We start from the raw sequence: 21729 nt of genomic DNA on the forward strand, positions 1-21729 counted from the left end.
CGGGATCGCAAATTGTGAGTGCCTCATGAATATTGACGAGGCATGCAATTTGCGACTCCGTTGGGAATCACAAATAGGGTCTCAGACACTGTTGTACATGGCATTTTGTGACTGGCAAATTGCGATCCTCATTATACAATGGCCCCACCCATTGAATACCAAAGGCAATAGGAAATGGATCGCAACATCACTTTAGACCACAAACAATTAGAGGAAGCATATTGTTGAGAAAACAATTGTGTGCACCATACGCAGGAAATAAAGCACTATATAAAATTGAATACAAGTGGCACCTCCGAGCAGCTACACAAAATAGATGACTAAACCTAGCTGTCCCACCAATGTACGTATGCATTATTTCAAGTAGATATCAATAGAAAGTCTATGACAAGCTAGATTTTCAGTCAAAGGAACATCATTTTTAGTTTCATGGTTTAAGAACTATGCTCAAACACATCCCAAGAGACCTTATTCAGGCAGGAGACGCAATTATTTTAAAGTACTTTGTTTTAGCCTACTACCGCCTAAAAATACCTCAACTTCAATGCAAGTCAATGGAGAAAATTAATTCCTTCTATTATTTTTTTCAGAATGTTTTTTCCTGTTTCCAAACGTTGGCATGGATTATTAACCAATTATCAGTCTATATAGCAGACCCAACTTCTTGCGGGTGGGGAGTTTGTTACGGTGGACTTTTTTTGTGATAACACTAATTTACAAAATGAGTTGCATTAGAAAGAAAAGTATGATGCAAAGGTTCCCCCGGAGAGACGAAAATTAAACATGTGGTAGATGTAATGGGAAAGGGCCACATAGCGTAGTAAATGTACACCGAATGATTTGCGTTACACCCATGTACAATGTTTCCCGTGTCACATCTGTACAGTCTGTATAACGTTACAACTATGTATAATTTTAAGCACCAGGGAAACAATGTTTCAGTACGTTCACCTTGGAGGGAAAGCCACAGACTATAATGGTCCCAATCATCGAGAAGATCTTGCGTACGATCAACCTTCAAAACTATATCAAGGGAAAGTAATAGTTAAAAAAAAATGCTACAACAGTCTCATCTCCGCACATCAAAGTAGACCAATCCCAGACCCGCTCTGCTGTGCTTTGAAGTCGTTGAAGTCACGCCCGTATATAAAATAAAACAACTGACGCGGAAACAGGAAACGATGTGCCTCTCTTTCAGAAAAAGTTGGCAGCCATCTTAGGACAGTAAGTTTGGGTGGCCTTTACATGGGTTGGGTCATCTTACTATACGAGTTTTTTCCCCGTGAATTCAAAGCAAATACTAAATAAAAAGTGTTCAGAAGCGCAGAAGTCATCTGTGGGTTCTCGATCACTCTACTACTCTAAAACACACTGTTGTCTGTGATTGGAAACCGTTCGTGTCTAACTGGCCAACGCCAGTTCAAAGATGGCCCCTACATCGATCACTACTTACCGAACCCGTAGCCCATTCTGCTCTGCTGAGCTTTGCCACACGCAACATGGCGACGGCTGCGAGTGACATCACAGGAGTGCCGGAGCGGGCACGCGCCGTGTGATCGTATTGTGTGCTCCGGAACAGGGGGTGGGGAAGGGGGGGATCCCCGAGTACAGTGGGGAGGGGCAGTACGGCCACCCCGAAGCACGAGCGGGCGCGTGTGGAGCCCCGCGCTGAGCCTGCAGCGGTGAAGGCAGGGGGCGGAGGCAGACCCCAGCTCTGCCACCTCTTCCAACCGCCGCAGGTTCATAGGCAAACGGCTCGCGACGAACGTTGGGACGGAACCCCGAAGAGGAGGAGGTACCGCCTCGACCCTGGAGGTACCTCTTACACAGAAATGGGGGCTCTCATTGACAGTGGGGCTTAACGGGCGCTATGGTACAAATCAGGAGTAAAGTGAGGGGACCGAGGTTACCCCCGGGTTGTGACCCTCCCCCGCACTCATTCATTGCTAGAGAGGGCGCTCCTTAGTGACGTCCATGGGCCTGGCATTTAAAGTTCCTGCTGGGAGGGTGGGGCTGGTTCCTCACCCCTCCCTGGCCATCTTCCAGGGTGGTTCCAGGTCCCTTCCACCCCTTGCGTTACCGAGCCCCGCGCGCAGCTCCCCTATTGTCCTGTACGCAGCCCTTGTAGTAACGGCAGCTGGCGCACATTAATGACGTCACACGTTGTTGTGCTAGGCTGTCCACCTGCGGCTGTACTCCCACAGTCCTACTACTTTTGTGGGATGTGTTCGTATTCTCCATATAACTTTACCCAGAAAAGTAAGGGTGATGCGCCTTATAGATCTGAACTTAGTCTAATGTATGCTTCTCAATTTACGTTCTTTTGCAGACATCTGTTTTACTGCACGAATTTCTGCCGTCTATTGTCTCTTCTAGTCTTGCCTATCCTATGTATGCGCTTCTGCCACACAGCTACTTCTTTTTTTGTTCCATGCTTCCCCTTGATCCTATTTTTTTTTTTTAAACAGTAGTACTTGCAGTTCAGTAATTTGCTGTCTATTTATTTATGTTGGTTATCTGTATAACTCCGAGAGCGATAGTTAAGAGTTGACGAAGGAAGTTTAAATTGACAATGCGGATTGAGCAGAATTCAAAAAGAAGTAATACCTCACGTTCTTCATTGACAGAAACTTTACCCAAGAATACCCACACAAATGACGGCTGAGATATCAATTTCTACATGGTCTTTACTATGTTAAGCACGCAGTATAGCCCCTGGTCTATCTGAATCTGTTGCGAAATCTAATTTTGTTTATCCTTTTGTCTGAATTAGAAGTACATAATGAATGTTTGATATGTTTGTATGGAACTCATTTTTACCAGTTTCACATCCTTGTTTGTTTAGCGTTTATATTTTGGAGCAAACGGCCTCTGTTGACGGTGCATTTTCAATGTTGATTACTCAAATGGAACCATACGTGAATTCATTTTATTTTTAATTTTTTTTATTTTAAAAGTTTTATAAAGGGCTAGCTTAACTCGTAGGCATCAGAACGCTTTACATACACCCTGTAAAAAAAAACTGATGGAAATTGCATTACAAGTTGTCTGTCTCATAACTCTTTACGTTGTTATTTATGCCAGCCACTTTTTATTGACTTGACAACGAACCTGGGTAACACAATGTCTTCTTAAAAGAGATACTTTAGTTTCAGTAACGCAGTGGAATTCTGGTGGAAGGGACTGCCTGACCATTTGCATATTATATATGGCAACAGACCATTTAAAAATACAATTTTAGTGTTTTAATTTTCTACAATTTTCAAATGAGTTCTATTACCAGAATGCTCATTGAAGAAACCTGAAATGTAAAAGGAAATTGTATATTGTATCTGCTACATCGAAACTTGAATGTGGTATATGATTGTAAATCTGCACATGTATCGGCATTTTTTGTAAACAATAGAGTGTTGCATAAACAGAAAGTAGGTCGTTGGCATGGATGTGGCATTGTTCTGTGACATTTATATTGTTAGTGATTTGATAAATAGGGTATTTCAAATTAATAGGGTGGACAGATAGCAATATTGCATAATTTTTTCTCTAATAAATACATCTATGATATTCCGAAATGAAAAAGATCAGGGTTTACATTGTAGGCAACATCCTTTACTTCTTTTTTGTTCCTAATATTAAAGTAAATGATTTTGCCAGCCAATACATGTTGCCACTCTCAACGGCATTCAGGCTTGGGGCTTTTTCAAGGCTATAAGAAAGGCCAGTCATTATTTTTCATTTTGAACACAATAGAGAAAGTTGTGCAGTCAGTACAATCCATATTTCCACAGATGTATTTGGTCAAGAAGGAAGGGAATAGTGAGATTTCCATTGTCAAGACAACCCTTGGGTTTCAGGTGTGTCTAATATAAATGTGGTAGCCCCCCCCACCCGTCTAGATTTACACTGGCAGTACAGATATTCTTGTCGTTGTATCATACTTGTAGTTCGGTAGTAACCTTGTGGAATTTGTACAAGGCAAATTTCAAGTCACTGCGGTCCAAATGCAGAGTCAGTCCTCATGGGGTACATACCACACCACTTCTAAATATGTTTACATCCTGGGTAAAAATTTGCATATATTGTGTAGAATATACCCCTTCATTTCTACACTATTGGTTACAAGGCATATGGGTTAGGGGCACACAATGTTGTCTGCAGGCATATCGCTTTGTAATGACACAGACCCAGCTATATAATTGGCGTAGATAAAACCCCTTCCCTCTTCCTGTTTTTATTTTTAGTCCATGCAGTAGTTAACGCACCAACACAGGGATGCAACATGCCTTGATTCCTAGATGGTTCACTCCCTTTTTGTTTTTTGCCCATCTAAATCTACTGCCCATTTTTTATTTGTTTGCCCAGCCTATAGGGCCCCTCGCGAAAGCTGTGTAACTCCAATGTGCCATCTTATTGAGGTGAGAAAATGCAAAATCACGCTCTGTATCTTGAAATCTGCTATAAGGGAGGTGATAATTGTCAGCATGCCTAAATTTTTGCTAGCTCCGTGGCTAATCCATAAAAAAAGTTTGATGTCCTCTTCTCTGCAAGGATCAGAAGTCAATTTTGAGCATATATTTGGGGCTAACTGTAAGAATAAGGAGCATACCTTTATCTATGACCCTGGTAGAGAGGGCCCTGGGTTATTAGCTTCAGAAAAACCAGAGGCCCTTATGTGAAGAGGGAGTACATTTACCCCACAGAAGATGTAGGTCCTTATGGCAAAAAGGTATTTTATCCACAATATAAGATGGTGCCAAAAGTGAACCTTAATAGGAATTTTGCCAAGTTGTAGAACATTTTTCGCTTATTTTTGCAATTTTAGCACTATCACCATTTGGTGCAAAATGTAGGAAATGTAAATGTGAAATTTTAAATCGTATGTTTTTATTATGTTCGTTTAATGCATTTTTATATCCGAAAGAAACTTTTTAAAGATGATGATTGAATAGATGCTGTCTTTCTATATTAAGTTTAGCAACATTTTCGTTTTCTGGTTTATCGCACCTCTGCTTTGTGATATTTATTAACTATAGTGTCTAGTTAGCAGATTCTCTTGGTAGGCCAGACACGTTATGATTTGTATGATTGTCACTTGAGCCTAGTGTTTTAGTTACAGCAAGGCTTGTCTTGCATAGAAAGAGAAAATGCTTGTATGACAATACACATAATCCAGTTACATTGAGATGCCACCACATAGATTCCACTACTTAAAAATTACAACTACTGAGAATGCCACTACCTTAATTAAACTAAGGGTAAGAGTACTACTAACCTTAAGCTGAACACTAAAACTTGAATTACCTCGATAACAAAGTCTACACCTCCTACTAACCATAACACTAATTTTGACAGTTGGCTTAGCCCGAAGTCTGTCGCTACTCAAGAGCCAAAATCTACTGTGAACCCTAACTCTAAACCTTACTCTAGCGGCAACCCTACAAGTGTGGCAGGGTATGCTCAGACGTGAGTCCCTTGTTCACTTGGCCACTGGATTTAAGATAGCCTGGCTGATGAGGATTATGAATCCGAAACCGGTCCCAGGATGCTTGTTTCCGGTCCAGGGAAGACATGGCTTGGCAGTTCTGGCTGCACTGTTCCCATGAGGCACAGGGTCAGACTGATTTGCATATAGCCATGTCTGAACTGGGGTGGCTGAGTGAACTAAAGAATGGTGATGGATTAAACCCAGATCAGTTGACTGGGGGCGAGTGTTTGATTTGTTCAAACGCTCCGTCCATCATCCCCTTTTTGTATCGCTTTGTTCGCCCTTAGTGTGGCAGCGTATGCTCAGACGTGAGTCCCTTGTTCACTTGGCCACTGGATTCAAGATAGCCTGGCTGATGAGGATTATGAATCCGAAACCGGTCCCAGGATGCTTGTTTCCGGTCCAGGGAAGACATGGCTTGGCAGTTCTGGCTGCACTGTTCCCATGAGGCACAGGGTCAGACTGATTTGCATATAGCCATGTCTGAACTGGGGTGGCTGAGTGAACTAAAGAATGGTGATGGATTAAACCCAGATCAGTTGACTGGGGGCGAGTGTTTGATTTGTTCAAACGCTCCGTCCATCATCCCCTTTTTGTATCGCTTTGTTCGCCCTTAGTGTGGCAGCGTATGCTCAGACGTGAGTCCCTTGTTCACTTGGCCACTGGATTCAAGATAGCCTGGCTGATGAGGATTATGAATCCGAAACCGGTCCCAGGATGCTTGTTTCCGGTCCAGGGAAGACATGGCTTGGCAGTTCGGGCTGCACTGTTCCCATGAGGCACAGGGTCAGACTGATTTGCATATAGCCATGTCTGAACTGGGGTGGCTGAGTGAACTAAAGAATGGTGATGGATTAAACCCAGATCAGTTGACTGGGGGTGAGTGTTTGATTTGTTCAAACGCTCCGTCCATCATCCCCCTTTTTGTATCGCTTTGTTAACCCTACATTTAAGGCTTAGCCTAGCTCGAAACCTAATCCTAACCCTACACCTTCTCTCCATACCCATATCCTAAACATAGCAATACCCCTTATTGTAAATCTTATCCTTATGTTTGTCCTTGTAGTCCATTCCTTTTATGTTGTGCTTGGGAAAGTGCACACACTCTTGCTTGTGAGACTATTGTTTAAAGTAAAGGGCTTGAAGCATGCCCATTGCTTACCTTTTGTTGATTTCAGTGTCACTTTTCTTTTGTGCCTCTTAATTAGCCAGCGCAGGCGAAGTGTCATTTCCATTCCTTTCAGTGGAGCAGGGACTGAGCACAGATTGATTCAATTTAATTAGTACCTCTTCCTCTGCTCCTGAGATTAGTGAGATTATATTTCTTCTTAACCTCAACCCACCCCTTCTCTGTGTTGTTGCATGGCTTTTAAAAAAACCCCACTATGACGCAGTCACTGATGGCTGCGTCATTGTACTTTATTGTTCTTGTGTGCATCTGTCCTTAACTTATTAGTAGTCCACAAATAATTCTGCAAATGGGATTCTGTAGTCCGAATCTCTGCTGTCATAGCGGTTCTTTGTTGTGGTAATGTATGCACAAGAACACAGGTGAACACCATTTTACATGCATCAGCCCGGCACCAGACCTACAGATGATTAACATGCCTCACATTTATCATCTAGTCAGAGTCGGCCTGTACTAAGATAGCGCCTTGGGCGGAGAGAAATTTGGTGCCCTTGCTGATGATAGTGAATTAATTGAGGCAGCAGGGGGTCCCTTTTGTGTTCACTGGTCAGTACTTGGATGAGCAGGGACTGGCCCCTGAACACAAACATGGACCTCCCCCAGCTCACCAAAATCACCCATAGCTTAGCTGCCTTCCACAGGTGATGGTTTTGTTGATGTGTGCCAGCAGGGATCAGAGGGTGAAGGGAGGGTAAGGTGTTAGAAATATTGCACGCCATATGATAATGAAGGACTAAAACCACTTTAAACTGGCAAATCAGACAGACACAAACGGGCAAGGCTGGAACAAGACGAGAAGGTAACTGCTGTTGGCATAACCTTAATGCACCCACTCCATGCATCCATCAGAAAATTGGCGCCCTGGGTCCAGTTTGCCCATGCTAAAGGCCAGTCCTGCATCTAATACATCTGTGAATCTACCAAACTGCAAGTTTAAGCAAGGCTTAATCATGACCTCCTTCTTTTCGGTGAGATGAAATGAGAACTGAAGGAAACTGAAATGCATAAACAGTTTGTGAAGCACATTGGCATCCTGCCAAATAAATTATATTCTTTCTTTAACTATTTCACAGTTATTGTTAAATAACAAGCAGGATTTATTTGAACCGATGTAGAAATACCCTCCAACATCCCTCGAAGGCTCGACTGCAGCCTATTGGAAGGCTTTCACTGAAGTCCATTTTAAATACTTTCATAAATATTGCAATCAAGTGAAATTCATTGCTTATTAAACCATAACACCAGCATAAGCATATTTATCATCTGGCTTACAAGGCTGCTTGTAAAAAGAAGTGGAAGGTTTGTGTGGGATTTACAGTACATAAAGCTAAATCTCTTCCTATAAGGAATCGCAAAGTACATCTTATCATGACCTGTGATGAAATTAAACCATAAAATGAGGAAAGATAAGAAAGATGACTCCATCAACTCCTGAAAATAAAATGTATTTACACAGTCGTCAAATGCCGGTGACTCTTTTTAAATATTTTTTATGAAGTGTTTTAAATTTTGCAATAATAGCGTCTTCTCACAACGGTCACCTCAAGGAGACTATCAGATGGTAGGCTTGAAAACAAATTATCATCAGTCAGTGCAGATTAAAAAAAAAAAAAATTCCATGTGCTGTGGATCTGGCGCGTGTTTTGTGAAAATCAACGCAGCCCACATGGTTTTTGTATCGCTTTGTTCGCCCTTAGTGTGGCAGCGTATGCTCAGACGTGAGTCCCTTGTTCACTTGGCCACTGGATTCAAGATAGCCTGGCTGATGAGGATTATGAATCCGAAACCGGTCCCAGGATGCTTGTTTCCGGTCCAGGGAAGACATGGCTTGGCAGTTCGGGCTGCACTGTTCCCATGAGGCACAGGGTCAGACTGATTTGCATATAGCCATGTCTGAACTGGGGTGGCTGAGTGAACTAAAGAATGGTGATGGATTAAACCCAGATCAGTTGACTGGGGGTGAGTGTTTGATTTGTTCAAACGCTCCGTCCATCATCCCCCTTTTTGTATCGCTTTGTTAACCCTACATTTAAGGCTTAGCCTAGCTCGAAACCTAATCCTAACCCTACACCTTCTCTCCATACCCATATCCTAAACATAGCAATACCCCTTATTGTAAATCTTATCCTTATGTTTGTCCTTGTAGTCCATTCCTTTTATGTTGTGCTTGGGAAAGTGCACACACTCTTGCTTGTGAGACTATTGTTTAAAGTAAAGGGCTTGAAGCATGCCCATTGCTTACCTTTTGTTGATTTCAGTGTCACTTTTCTTTTGTGCCTCTTAATTAGCCAGCGCAGGCGAAGTGTCATTTCCATTCCTTTCAGTGGAGCAGGGACTGAGCACAGATTGATTCAATTTAATTAGTACCTCTTCCTCTGCTCCTGAGATTAGTGAGATTATATTTCTTCTTAACCTCAACCCACCCCTTCTCTGTGTTGTTGCATGGCTTTTAAAAAAACCCCACTATGACGCAGTCACTGATGGCTGCGTCATTGTACTTTATTGTTCTTGTGTGCATCTGTCCTTAACTTATTAGTAGTCCACAAATAATTCTGCAAATGGGATTCTGTAGTCCGAATCTCTGCTGTCATAGCGGTTCTTTGTTGTGGTAATGTATGCACAAGAACACAGGTGAACACCATTTTACATGCATCAGCCCGGCACCAGACCTACAGATGATTAACATGCCTCACATTTATCATCTAGTCAGAGTCGGCCTGTACTAAGATAGCGCCTTGGGCGGAGAGAAATTTGGTGCCCTTGCTGATGATAGTGAATTAATTGAGGCAGCAGGGGGTCCCTTTTGTGTTCACTGGTCAGTACTTGGATGAGCAGGGACTGGCCCCTGAACACAAACATGGACCTCCCCCAGCTCACCAAAATCACCCATAGCTTAGCTGCCTTCCACAGGTGATGGTTTTGTTGATGTGTGCCAGCAGGGATCAGAGGGTGAAGGGAGGGTAAGGTGTTAGAAATATTGCACGCCATATGATAATGAAGGACTAAAACCACTTTAAACTGGCAAATCAGACAGACACAAACGGGCAAGGCTGGAACAAGACGAGAAGGTAACTGCTGTTGGCATAACCTTAATGCACCCACTCCATGCATCCATCAGAAAATTGGCGCCCTGGGTCCAGTTTGCCCATGCTAAAGGCCAGTCCTGCATCTAATACATCTGTGAATCTACCAAACTGCAAGTTTAAGCAAGGCTTAATCATGACCTCCTTCTTTTCGGTGAGATGAAATGAGAACTGAAGGAAACTGAAATGCATAAACAGTTTGTGAAGCACATTGGCATCCTGCCAAATAAATTATATTCTTTCTTTAACTATTTCACAGTTATTGTTAAATAACAAGCAGGATTTATTTGAACCGATGTAGAAATACCCTCCAACATCCCTCGAAGGCTCGACTGCAGCCTATTGGAAGGCTTTCACTGAAGTCCATTTTAAATACTTTCATAAATATTGCAATCAAGTGAAATTCATTGCTTATTAAACCATAACACCAGCATAAGCATATTTATCATCTGGCTTACAAGGCTGCTTGTAAAAAGAAGTGGAAGGTTTGTGTGGGATTTACAGTACATAAAGCTAAATCTCTTCCTATAAGGAATCGCAAAGTACATCTTATCATGACCTGTGATGAAATTAAACCATAAAATGAGGAAAGATAAGAAAGATGACTCCATCAACTCCTGAAAATAAAATGTATTTACACAGTCGTCAAATGCCGGTGACTCTTTTTAAATATTTTTTATGAAGTGTTTTAAATTTTGCAATAATAGCGTCTTCTCACAACGGTCACCTCAAGGAGACTATCAGATGGTAGGCTTGAAAACAAATTATCATCAGTCAGTGCAGATTAAAAAAAAAAAAAATTCCATGTGCTGTGGATCTGGCGCGTGTTTTGTGAAAATCAACGCAGCCCACATGGTTGTATTAACAATGGTAAGCATAACACATTTTTAATAAAATAAGAAAATGCAATGTTGAACTCTGCATTCCAAGCGGCAAAGACTTGTGATGTTGTTGGAGCACTAAGGGTCTAAACAAAAACAGAATATTGAGAAAACTGCCAGGTTACACCCATGAATAGAAATCTTATTAAATTTCCATTTCCATTGGGGATGAGTTTCTCTTATTTGTGACCAAGGATACAACCACGATTCATAGCGCTCTGTTCTTCACATTGCTGCTCCTACGGCAAAGTGGTAAGACTTGTGCAGGCACAAAATAAAGTTTTACTTTTTCATGACAACTTCTTTGATCGACAGTGTCCTTTATTCTAGTGATTAGTTCGAGCCTGTGACTACACATGCGCCGCATGTGCTCTCGCTTGCAAGACATATTGTTTACAATAAAGAGCTTGGGGCCTGTCCGTTGTTTACCATTTGTTGGCTTCCGTGGCACTCTTCTTTAGTGCCTCCTAATTGGTCAGCACAGGTTAAGTGTCACTTCCATCCCTGTCTGTGGAGCATTGACCAAGCACATATTGATTAATCGTAATTTCTGCCCATCTGCTGTTTGCGCTGAGATCGAGGTGTTATTTCTTCTTGACCTCCCACCCATCCCTTCTCCGTGTTGCTACAATGCTAAAACAAAATATACAACATGGCATAGTCCACGCTAGACGCATCACAGTACTTTTTTGCCTTGGCATTAAGCCATGGTCACATCAACATGCTCTGCAACATGTCTAAAAAAGAATTTACAAAGGCAATAGATCTCATATAGGCGAGACCTATTGGCTTTGTTAATGCTTATTTCAGTGGTGTTCTGTGTTAATTCAGATGTACTGGATTCTCAGTAGCAGGAGGTGGACCAACAAAAAGCCCAGTTGACTAAAAAAATATACCTGGATTGACAAGGAGATCTTGCAGACCGATATATTGCTCGTATTCTGAACTCATTTTTGAATTGGGGTCGTAGCATTCCCAAAAGTTTGTGCCATACGTATGGCTGTTGCTTTTCTGGTGGATTTACTGCATGAGCATTTCTCTTTTTGGTCTGTTTACGTCGAAGTACTCAATACAAAATAGATTAGCACAACCTCAGGTTAGTCTTTAGAAGTTTAAAAGCACATCTCAATGAACCATGCAGGCACCACTGCCCCCTATCAAAAGCTTGCACCCAACCTACACATGATGGAACCTCCTACACTTCCATTCCAATGTGGGGGGGGGGGGTTGTGGTATCTTTAAAATCTGTGTAACCGAGTACAGAACTTGTACTATAAGCTGCCTTCCTCACCAATGCCCCCCAAAAGACCGAAACACAAAACACATTGGCTTGACAAAGACACAAAAGACAAGACACAATACAAAAAAAAGGTAAAAGACCTTATTGTTACTTAGTATCCATGTACCCACTAGTAGAGTTGGTGTGCCCTTTTCATAGATGTCACTACCTCCTGTATCACCTTCATCTTTGGGAGAGCCATATTTTTCAGACACAAGGACAGTCTTTTTTTCTCCATATGTAAAAGGACACACAATAGCAAGAACCTCTCATTTCCAGGATCGACTTGACGACCATGTCTGGTAGCATGGAGACTGAAAATCTTTCTTTATCAAAACATAGAATAATTATCACGTTCATTATTCAATGTGAGGTAACCACTGTGCTTCAGTGGACTCGTGGAATCCTTACTAATTGTGTGTTTCTTCCTTGAGCTTCCTTCAGCTAATCCTAAGAACGTTTAACATCATGCTTAACCTTCCTTCATGCGCCTGAATAGTAGAATATTCCCCCTCGAAAAGTTGAGCGAGCCCCTTTTCCACTAAAAAGTTATGCCTAACTCTCTCTAATACTGCTGTCTCTACATGTAACCAGATGGAATTCTGCTGAAACTAAATGCCCACTTCAGAATCATAATTAACGTTATCAGGCTGAAAAAAGAACCGACATTAAAATGCACAAAGACTTACAAGAATAAATCAGTTAATAAAAAACACATTATTCATAAAACACAGATAACCTCCTTAAAACCATAACTAAAATTAGCATGTCTTTAAAACGTCAGAATCCATATATTCAGTCAAAATGCAAAGTGCTCCTGGAGCGTACTGCTGCCCCGATAAACAGACTTGCACAGTGGCGAATTTCACTGCCCAGCAATTCTTGTAAAAAAAACAACACACCTACTTAGAATGCATGAACATATGTTCAGGACGTAACCGTCTTTGCTTCTAGATGGACTACGCTTTTGTAAGACAGTATTTGAATCAGATTCATAACAACATCCCCAGGTGCACATTTTTGAAAACAGTGTGACACTCTGGGCTGCAACAGTGAAGCAAAGTTGCTTTTATACTCTGTGCAAGGCTGCACATAGTGGAAAGTCCAAATGTCCATTTCCAGAGTCCCTTCATCATGGAAGTTCCCTTGGCGCTGCATGAAATATGAGTGATCATGCACAACATTGCTTTGCAACCTTCCCTGCTTGCATGCACAAACTATATTCTCAGGCTAGGATAGAAAATATGTACCTAAACCCCATCTTACTGATAGCAGATATACGTGAATACTCGCCACTACTCTCCGTAGTACATGGAGCCTCCCTAGCTCAAGTTAGAACTCAAATAATGCCTCTGCCACCAACTCTCTGCCGACAGACTGCTAACCTCATGCTTCTTTCATTGTCAGCAAATAAACACATTTGTGAGAGACACTTGAGGGCTAATTACGAGTCTGGCAGTCCTTGGACCGCAAGACTTGTGGTGGGCAGCAGCGGTGGTGGTGGTCTTCTGGCTGCCACGTTACGACCTTGCCAGTCATACTACCCTGGGACCGCTGATTCTGCCAGGGAACCGCCACTCATATTACGGCATCAATGTGCTTGACAGTCCTGCTGCAGTCCCGCCACTCATATTACGACTTTCCTCACCGTCACTGATTTATTAGAAGTCTTTCCTCCAGGAAAACAGTGGTGGTGAGGAAAGAATGGATGGGGGCCCTACAGGGCCCCTTGTCCCTCACTCCATGGGGATCTATGCAGGGGGCACAACATGTGCTCACACCCCCCTGTGTGCATGCACCTCCCGTTCTAGCACGGCATGGACTGACTTCACAGTCCATGCCTTGCTGGATTTTCCTTTTCCGTTCCCATTGCGGTGCCTGTTTTATAGGCAGCACAGTGGAAACGGCAAAGGAAATGCCCAGCAATGGCAAAAAAAGTAATTATACAGCAGTCAGTTCTCACACATGTTTGGCGGGGCGGAGGCAGGGCAGTCCTGCTTGCAGCAAACTCGTAATCAGGCCCTTAGTGTTTCTTCATGGTGTTAACCATCATGGTAAAACCACTGTTTATCAAATGTTTTGCGTGATTGTTTGTTAGAGCTCACCTTTTCTAGTCATCTTTGGGGAAATAGGAGACTTGCATGACATGAATGAATGAAACAACATTTATTTAGCACGTAGCTACCCGTGGGCATCCCAGCGCTGTATAAAAAGCCTTTGACCTTTATTAGTCTCCAGCTTCTGTTATCCTTCGTACAACGGCATAATGTCCTGCACCACACGAACGTCATTCTCACTTCCACTACCATAGTGACGTTCCTTTCCAGACCTAGATGCCGGTCCTTCCCATTTCCACAATTCTTTACTTAGCCGGATATAAGCCAGCTGGCTCATCATTTTACGCAGGCATGCACATTGCATGAATTTTCATTGGTTCTTGTTCCCTGTTTCTCTTTCAACTATCCTGCACGAGGCACAGCTACCTCCAGCTATTCTCTCATTACGGTCAAAGACCTTACATACTCCCAAAGTACTAACATACTTCTTAATGCTTTCTTCACAACTACTGGACTCGTTGTGCCAAATATTCCACATAGATAATGAGGATGGCATCAAAAATTACCCTCAAACAAATACCACAGGGCACAGAGTATAGGAATACTCTGAAGAGGCCACACAGGTTTGCAAACGTGGCACAGTGTGCATTGTATCAGATCAGTGTTTTTCTGTTTTATTCCAGTTCCTTTCATTGGGGACCTGAGAAGAGTGGGTTCACACGGAATGCACACCCGCATTCTTTAATATTGCAAACAGATCGGAAAACATTCCCTTCCGGAACAGACGCACACACTATCGTTGTTAGACCATGCTATTGTACTCATGACGCCATAGTCCACAATAGAACTAAGCTTATACCCTTGACCTGAAGATATATTTGAGCACCATTTGCGTACTTTTACATTGTGGTGTTTGATATACAAAGTTAGATGTTACTGAGTGCATGTATATTGATCGTCCCAGGGGCTAATTCCTACTTAACAAAATGGAATCAAGCGAATGTCCACATTTGTCAATCATTCCTTATTGTGGAACCATGCTCCTTTGCAAAAGGGTGAATAATTGCTGAAGAGTCATCAGAAAGTACATGTTAATGAGTAAGATGACCCGTTTTCTCTCAGGATTACAAGTTGGAGTATAGTATATCCTGTTATGTAAAAACCTGGTTCCTGATGTCAGATTAACGACTGGGGTGAACATATCCCTCTGAGGTTACAATATTGTCTTTAAAATAGAAGTTGCCGCACTTTTGTTTGAATACCGTGATTCAAAACAATGTTTTCTTGAAATGTTCTTCACTGTCAAGCTTCTAATCAAGACTTCGTTTGCGTATGTTTATGTGAAAACATAATACAGATCCATGTTTGAGCATATTTTGACTGGTGCTTGTTTTTTCTCCCCAAGGTTTTTAAAAATGAGGCGGAAAGGACGGTGCCATCGGTTTACTGCAGTAAAACATGCTGCATCCGCCTGCAGTATTAGGCGTTCGCCGGCTCGAGAAACATTGACTTATGCTCAGGCTCAGAGAATGGTTGAAATTGAGATCGAAGGCCGTGTGCACCGGATCAACATTTACGATCCTTTAGATATTGTATCAGAAGATGATTTGACTGCACAAGAGATAAGTGAATGTAACAGCAATAAAGAAAACACGGAGGGGCCTCTTTCCGTTTGCTCAAAAGTTAAACGGTTTAAAAATTGCAAAGTGAAAAAAAAAAATGATGCTCTTCCAAGTATACATGGGTCTTCTACGACGGGCTCGCTTCCAGAACCTAAAGTGCGTATTGTTGAGTGTAATGCTCCCACTGCCCCTCGGAGGCCTCCTGCATACTACAAATTTCAGGAAAAATCTCCAGCAGAGCTTGACCAGGAAGTGGAGTACGATATGGATGAAGAAGACTATGCCTGGTTGGAAATCATAAATGATAAACGGAGGGCAGATCATTTGGCTGTTGTGTCCCAGAATATGTTTGAATTCCTCATGGACAGATTTGAGAAAGAGTCCTACTGCGAGAACCAGAATCAAGGAGAAAATCAATTGCTAATTGACGAGGATGCAGTATGCTGTATATGCACGGATGGAGAATGTCAAAACAGCAACGTTATCCTATTTTGTGATATGTGTAATCTTGCTGTGCATCAGGAGTGTTATGGAGTTCCCTACATACCCGAGGGGCAGTGGCTTTGTAGACCCTGTTTGCAGTCAGGCTCCCAACCTGTCGAATGTGTGATGTGCCCAAACAAGGGAGGTGCCTTTAAAAAGACGGATGATGACCGCTGGGGGCATGTTGTATGTGCATTGTGGATTCCTGAAGTTGGTTTCCCAAATACAGTTTTTATTGAACCAATTGATGGTGTCACACTTATTCCCCCGGCAAGGTGGAAATTAACGTGCTACCTCTGTAAGCAAAAAAATGTTGGTGCCTCTATTCAGTGCCATAAGGCAAACTGTTACACTGCATTCCATGCGACGTGTGCTCAAAAAGTGGGTCTCTACATGAAAATGGAGCCCGTCAAGGAGTTAACTGAAAATGGCCCTATAGTTTCTGTGAAAAAGACATCTTACTGTGATGCACATACTCCAACCGGTTTTAATAGAAGGCCGCTCAATATTTATGAAGTGGTAATTAAGAATGGTGTTTGTGGGGAAGGGGGGCCAGACAAAACTGAACAACCTCCAACAAAGGTGAGAAAAAAAACAAAGAAGGCTACAAAGGCTGTGGTAGAGCCATGTCTCGTTTTACCGACTACATCTGTTCCTTTAATTCCACAAGAAAGGTAAGCAGAGCTAACCAAAATCCGAAGAAAACTACATTCTTCACTTCACTGTCAAATACAATTTGTCACTCTAGTGAGGTTGCTACATTTTTAGACACAACGGGGCTATTTTGGTGATTACTCTTTGATTTTTACTCATTGTCACAATATTTGCCCTCTAATAGCAATTATTTGCTACACGGAAGTATGCTGTTTAGATTAGACTTTTTTTTTGTTTGAAGAATATATTGTCTTTAAATTGCCTAAAAAGTAATGTGATTTTGGTTTCATCTCACTAAAAAATGAAGTTGAGTGAAAGAAAAATGTGCAAATAAGTGGAATGGGGTTATTAATTTCCAATAGTTTGAATGGTATGCTGTGTAGCGAGGTCTGTTGCATTTCCTATAACTTTGTCTAATCTTCTTTTAGAGTATCCTGAAGTGTCTCTGATTGTGTTAACAATTTTTTTAATTTTAATGTTAAAACCGTTTATTTGAGCACAATGGTGTATGCATTTGCCATTGTTGTCTGTCAAGTGGCTACTGATTCAATTGACTTAATTTTACTGTAAAGGTGATTCGTGCATTCTGAACAGGGGTCACCTTTAAATGTCTTTTTAAGGGCTGGCAGTACTAGACGTTTTCCCTTAACAACAGACTTATACTGCAGGGCCAAAATCCCGGCTTTCTCTTAAATGCCAATCTTTTCCGTTATTCTCACACTTTTCTGCAACATCTTGTGCTTAAGTGTAACAACCACTTCTCCACACTATTTTGGGCACGTCTCCGAACCTCACACTTTACCCAACACTTCCCATAAAGGCCTGCACTCATGAACATAATCATACAATCACAAACGTACAAATTCCTTATAAAGTGCATCTGATGCATCGTAAGACACAGTTAACACCAAAACCTTACAAAATCAAATGCACAAGAAATTAAAATATTAGTACACTAAATAATCATATTAAGAAGGCACGTCAGATTTATTCTACAATGCAATGTAAACTGCTGGGAGATAGTGCAACATTTTCAGAAAATATTGCGGCATGAGAAAATTCTAATAAGTGGACTATTTAACTTATTTAGGACTAAAAAATGCAGATTGACTAGATCTTTGGACTAATCAAATTATCAGGGGGCACAAATATCACTTGTAAGTGTAAGTCCATACATATCTGAACAGACTTTACATCACCAAGATACAGTGGAGTATTCACCTCAGTTACCAAATACTGCGAAAACCTTGCCATCCTTCCAAACAAAGCTTCTTCTAACCCGATTGAAGAATATCACTAGTTGTTCAAAAACTGACGGCGTGGACAGCTAGGAGTATTTCCAGCCTCCTGAGCCAGTATCCGTTGTAGAACGGTCCACAGGAATTGTGAGTCTGCAGCCAAAACATTCTCTGCATAATTACGGATTTACTACTTGCCCAAAAAATTTGTTTCTAGTTCGAATTATGAACAAGTTATTTTTAAAACAAGAGTCACTTGGTGCAGCACAGTGGCAACCCCTTTGCAAAGATCAATTGGCACCGTTTCTGTTGCTAATTGTTGTACTCATGTGTTTAATGAGGTGAAACCTTTGCCAAGCCTGTGCTAATATTTTGTAAAATGACAAAGTGGTGAAATAATACAACCATTTTCTTTCTAGTATGCATAATATCCATACTCTGTACTTATTCTTTGTGCCCCTTCTCCTCTCATGTGCTTAGTTTCTTCTCTGTTACTTGCCAAGATCTGTCCAGATGTTTGTCATAAAAGGAAGCTGGGGCATTGATCCTAAACCCCATTTCTTTGGGGAACTCGCTTGTACTTTTTAGGTCTCGCCTGTCGATGCGCATGCGCATCGAGCAAGCGAGACTATAGGGGCTCATCCAGACTTTATCTAACTTGCAAGGAATCGTGGCGATTCCTTGCAGTGCCCGTGACTTTTAAGCTCAATGCGCATGTGCATTGAGCTTAAAAGCGCGTGCACAGCCGCCCGCATTCCTCCGACACCTTTGAAGTGAAGCTTAGCTTCACTTCAAAGGCCCGGCTTGTTCACACCCACATGCCGCTCTGCCCCGCTCCGCCCCCTCCCCTGAGTCATCCTGCCTGCCCCTTCCCGCCGTGTCTTTCACTTGTTTGTAAAGATCAGCCCTGCTCATATCATAGATTACACACACGCAATTCCACAAGCATAGTTTTCCATGAACTTTAATTTGATAAGGATTGCAGAGGGTGTAATCTTTATTAAAACTCATATAACACATCTGAAGGCACGCAGCGTTGCAAAACCTCACTCAGCTGGTAAATCAGCATATTAGTTGGATTTTTTCTGCTTTGCGGGGTTATTGCTTAATGGAGCGTCCACCTTTTGTATGTGCCTAGGTTCTTCCGGAAGCCTCTGCGCCGTTCAGTGAGTACTTGGCATGCCCGCGCAGCTTTTGCTTTGAGTTGTAGGTTTTGCAAAAGGAGCTGGTAGCACTGGGTGCTTGTATCTCATTGCGTGTCTACACCAGGCTGAGCGCAATTTACTGGCAATCTTTCCGGGCTGGGCTGCACACCTTTGCCGCAGGTCTACGCTTGCCTCTGTGCTGTTCTCTATGGGTTAGCACTGGACTCGGCCACTCCTGGAAATGTGACAGTCCTGCATCTTTGTAGCCACTGTATCCTATAATGCTACAGGGAACAGCTTCATGCCCACCCACACCGCTCTGTGTGCTTCTCTTAAAACAATCTGCATCCCTCTGTTATAGGGAGCGGCACGAGCCACCGCATAGAAGAGAAAGTCAGTGGGTTTTAAGTAATATTTGGTATTTCATATAATATGTGCAACCCTCTGCTCTTCGTAATCTTCGGGGAATAGGCAGGTGTATAATTGGCAGTAATCTCCGGAATACGCAACCCCTGACCTTCGGTCGTCTTCGGAAAATAAACTCCTCCCTCGCCTGACCAGCTAGAAGCAGCAGATCTCTGAGATTAGTTACTTGTCGAGCATTATCGTTCTTATCTTTAGCATTTTTTATGCTTTTTTGACTCTTTTAATTCCCGTTTCTAAATCCTTTAAACACAACATTACGAATATGTATATACTGTTGGATGACGGCGTAAGAAATGCGGAAATTGCAAGCAATACCCAGCACCGTCAGAATCTCAGCACATACGCGTACAAAGGCGCACACTCGCCTACAAACTGCACACAGCTGCACGCGTACACCAGCTGCATGCTCACCCCTCAAGGTACTCACAGCACATATTCAACCTTCGCCCTCATCCATCCATTCATACAAGGTGGACGCATGAATACATACTTCCAGGCACACTCCTGGAAGATGCATAGATGCGTGTGCACCCACTCTGGCTTCCTCTGCCAGCCCCGCCTCCCTCGGCATCCTTCCTCCCAATCTCTGGCTCCCTCCATCCTCTCACCTCACTGTGCCCTTTCCCTCCCCAGCCCCTCCTCTCTGCCGCTTTGATGTTCTCCGTGAGCCGCATGGCCTCTGAGAACATCAAAGCAGCCGCCAAATGCTGATCATTTGTCACCCCATCCCTTCCTACTGGCATTCCCCCCTCCCTTCTCGCCCAGTCCTTGCTTTCTGTCCTCTTTCCACTCAATTTATTTTTCCTCTCACTCCATTCTCGCTTGTTCATAAAGGGTACTCTGCCAATGGACTTTCCATCGAATCCTTAGAGAGTCGTGAGTGCAGACCTCATGTGCCTTAATATTGGGAAGTTCCGAGACTATACGTGCTTTGTTTCAGAACGCTGATACGCCTTCTTTTTAAGTCATCAAAAAACTCTTGCACCATTTGTTGGGCACAGCGTATATAGTACTGCAAAGTATTATTATTTTAAAAACGCAGTCTCATCAGAAGTCTCAAATGAAAAGTTCCCTCCCCTGTCACCAAATGGTAATTCTCTCAATTGTAATCTACTTCGTGTTTATGTCGGGAAAGTTTAGCGACAGCAGTGAAGCTGAGGTGGAATTCTGAGATAAACCATCATTCGGGTCAAGTGAGCCGGTGTATTAAGCTAAGGTATCCTTACATTCAACCACTTCCTGCACAAGCGACACATTACCCATGAGGTCAGAGCAAACAACGTCTGCTTTTTTTTCACCCTCTGTTTGCAGTCACTTACAGAAAACTAAAGCTGCATTCCTTGTGTCCAAAATGTGCTTTGCGCTTCTCCCTTCATTACGAGTGAGACCATTTCAAGAAGATAATAACAATTGGCTTAATATGCATATGTTTTTCATCTGTAGGGGAGGTGTAGCTGTGCTCTGCTTTCGATGCTGTTTCTGTAGGCACCGTTGTTGAGACGAGAAGTGTTTTATATGCGTGCATGATAATGCAGGGCCTTTTATAACGACCAAGATTCCAGAGTCGCATTGTTCTTACTAATTCATTTTTTACAGCAATTTGCTGACGTACTGCCACTTGTAAGTAAGTTAAGCAACTAGAGACCTACAAAAACACAGAAAACAGAAGCAGAAATGTAGTCGGCACACTAAATTATGCGCCTTGGTCGTATAAACTTGCTTATCTAGTCTATGCAACCTATGCTACCTGGAGGAAACTCCTGGTTTGCAAAGATGTATAGAGAGGCGCTATAGTGACAAGTGAATTCTAGCCTGTCCATGCCCTAACTACTGCTTTAACTTAAATACAATATTCTCTAGCACATTGGTTGTCCAACAGTTCGTATATGTTCTGATTATCCGTAATGGATATATACATAGAGGGTTTATACTGGCTAACTGTGCATTGCAGTCTGTTAATGCCATTAAGGTATTGATATGACGTAAGAAACAATCTGACGAGGTAAACAATGAGGCCTACGAAAGTGGTGTGTAAATATCACTAGAGGCCTAAGATGGCATTCATGGACGATAACACAGCCTTATATATTATTAGTAAGACATGTAAAAAAATATGGGATGAAGTATGGACTACAGTATAAGGATATTGCAAATCGCCAAGGAATTCCCTCATTACAAAGAGGAACT

At 42.3% G+C, this 21729-nt stretch overlaps 1 protein-coding gene across 3 annotated transcripts in view; it reads left to right on the forward strand.

Annotated features, from left to right (window-relative positions):
* The first annotated feature begins 1490 nt into the window (after window positions 1-1490).
* The window catches only part of BRD1 (bromodomain containing 1), a 552010-nt gene continuing 531771 nt past the window's right edge, over window positions 1491-21729 (forward strand). For 2 of the 3 annotated variants that reach the window (XM_078679620.1, XM_078679637.1), the window contains exons 1-2: window positions 1491-1815; window positions 15380-16753. In XM_078679620.1, coding sequence (XP_078535746.1) covers window positions 15390-16753 — 1364 coding nt within the window. In that variant the 5' untranslated portion in view covers window positions 1491-1815; window positions 15380-15389. Of the gene's footprint in view, window positions 1816-2146; window positions 2260-15379; window positions 16754-21729 lie in introns of those variants that run through there. The other variant, XM_078679628.1, reaches the window with a different exon arrangement.

This window comes from Lissotriton helveticus, chromosome 1_1, assembly GCF_964261635.1.
Source record: "Lissotriton helveticus chromosome 1_1, aLisHel1.1, whole genome shotgun sequence".
NCBI classification, from domain to species: Eukaryota; Metazoa; Chordata; class Amphibia; order Caudata; family Salamandridae; genus Lissotriton; species Lissotriton helveticus.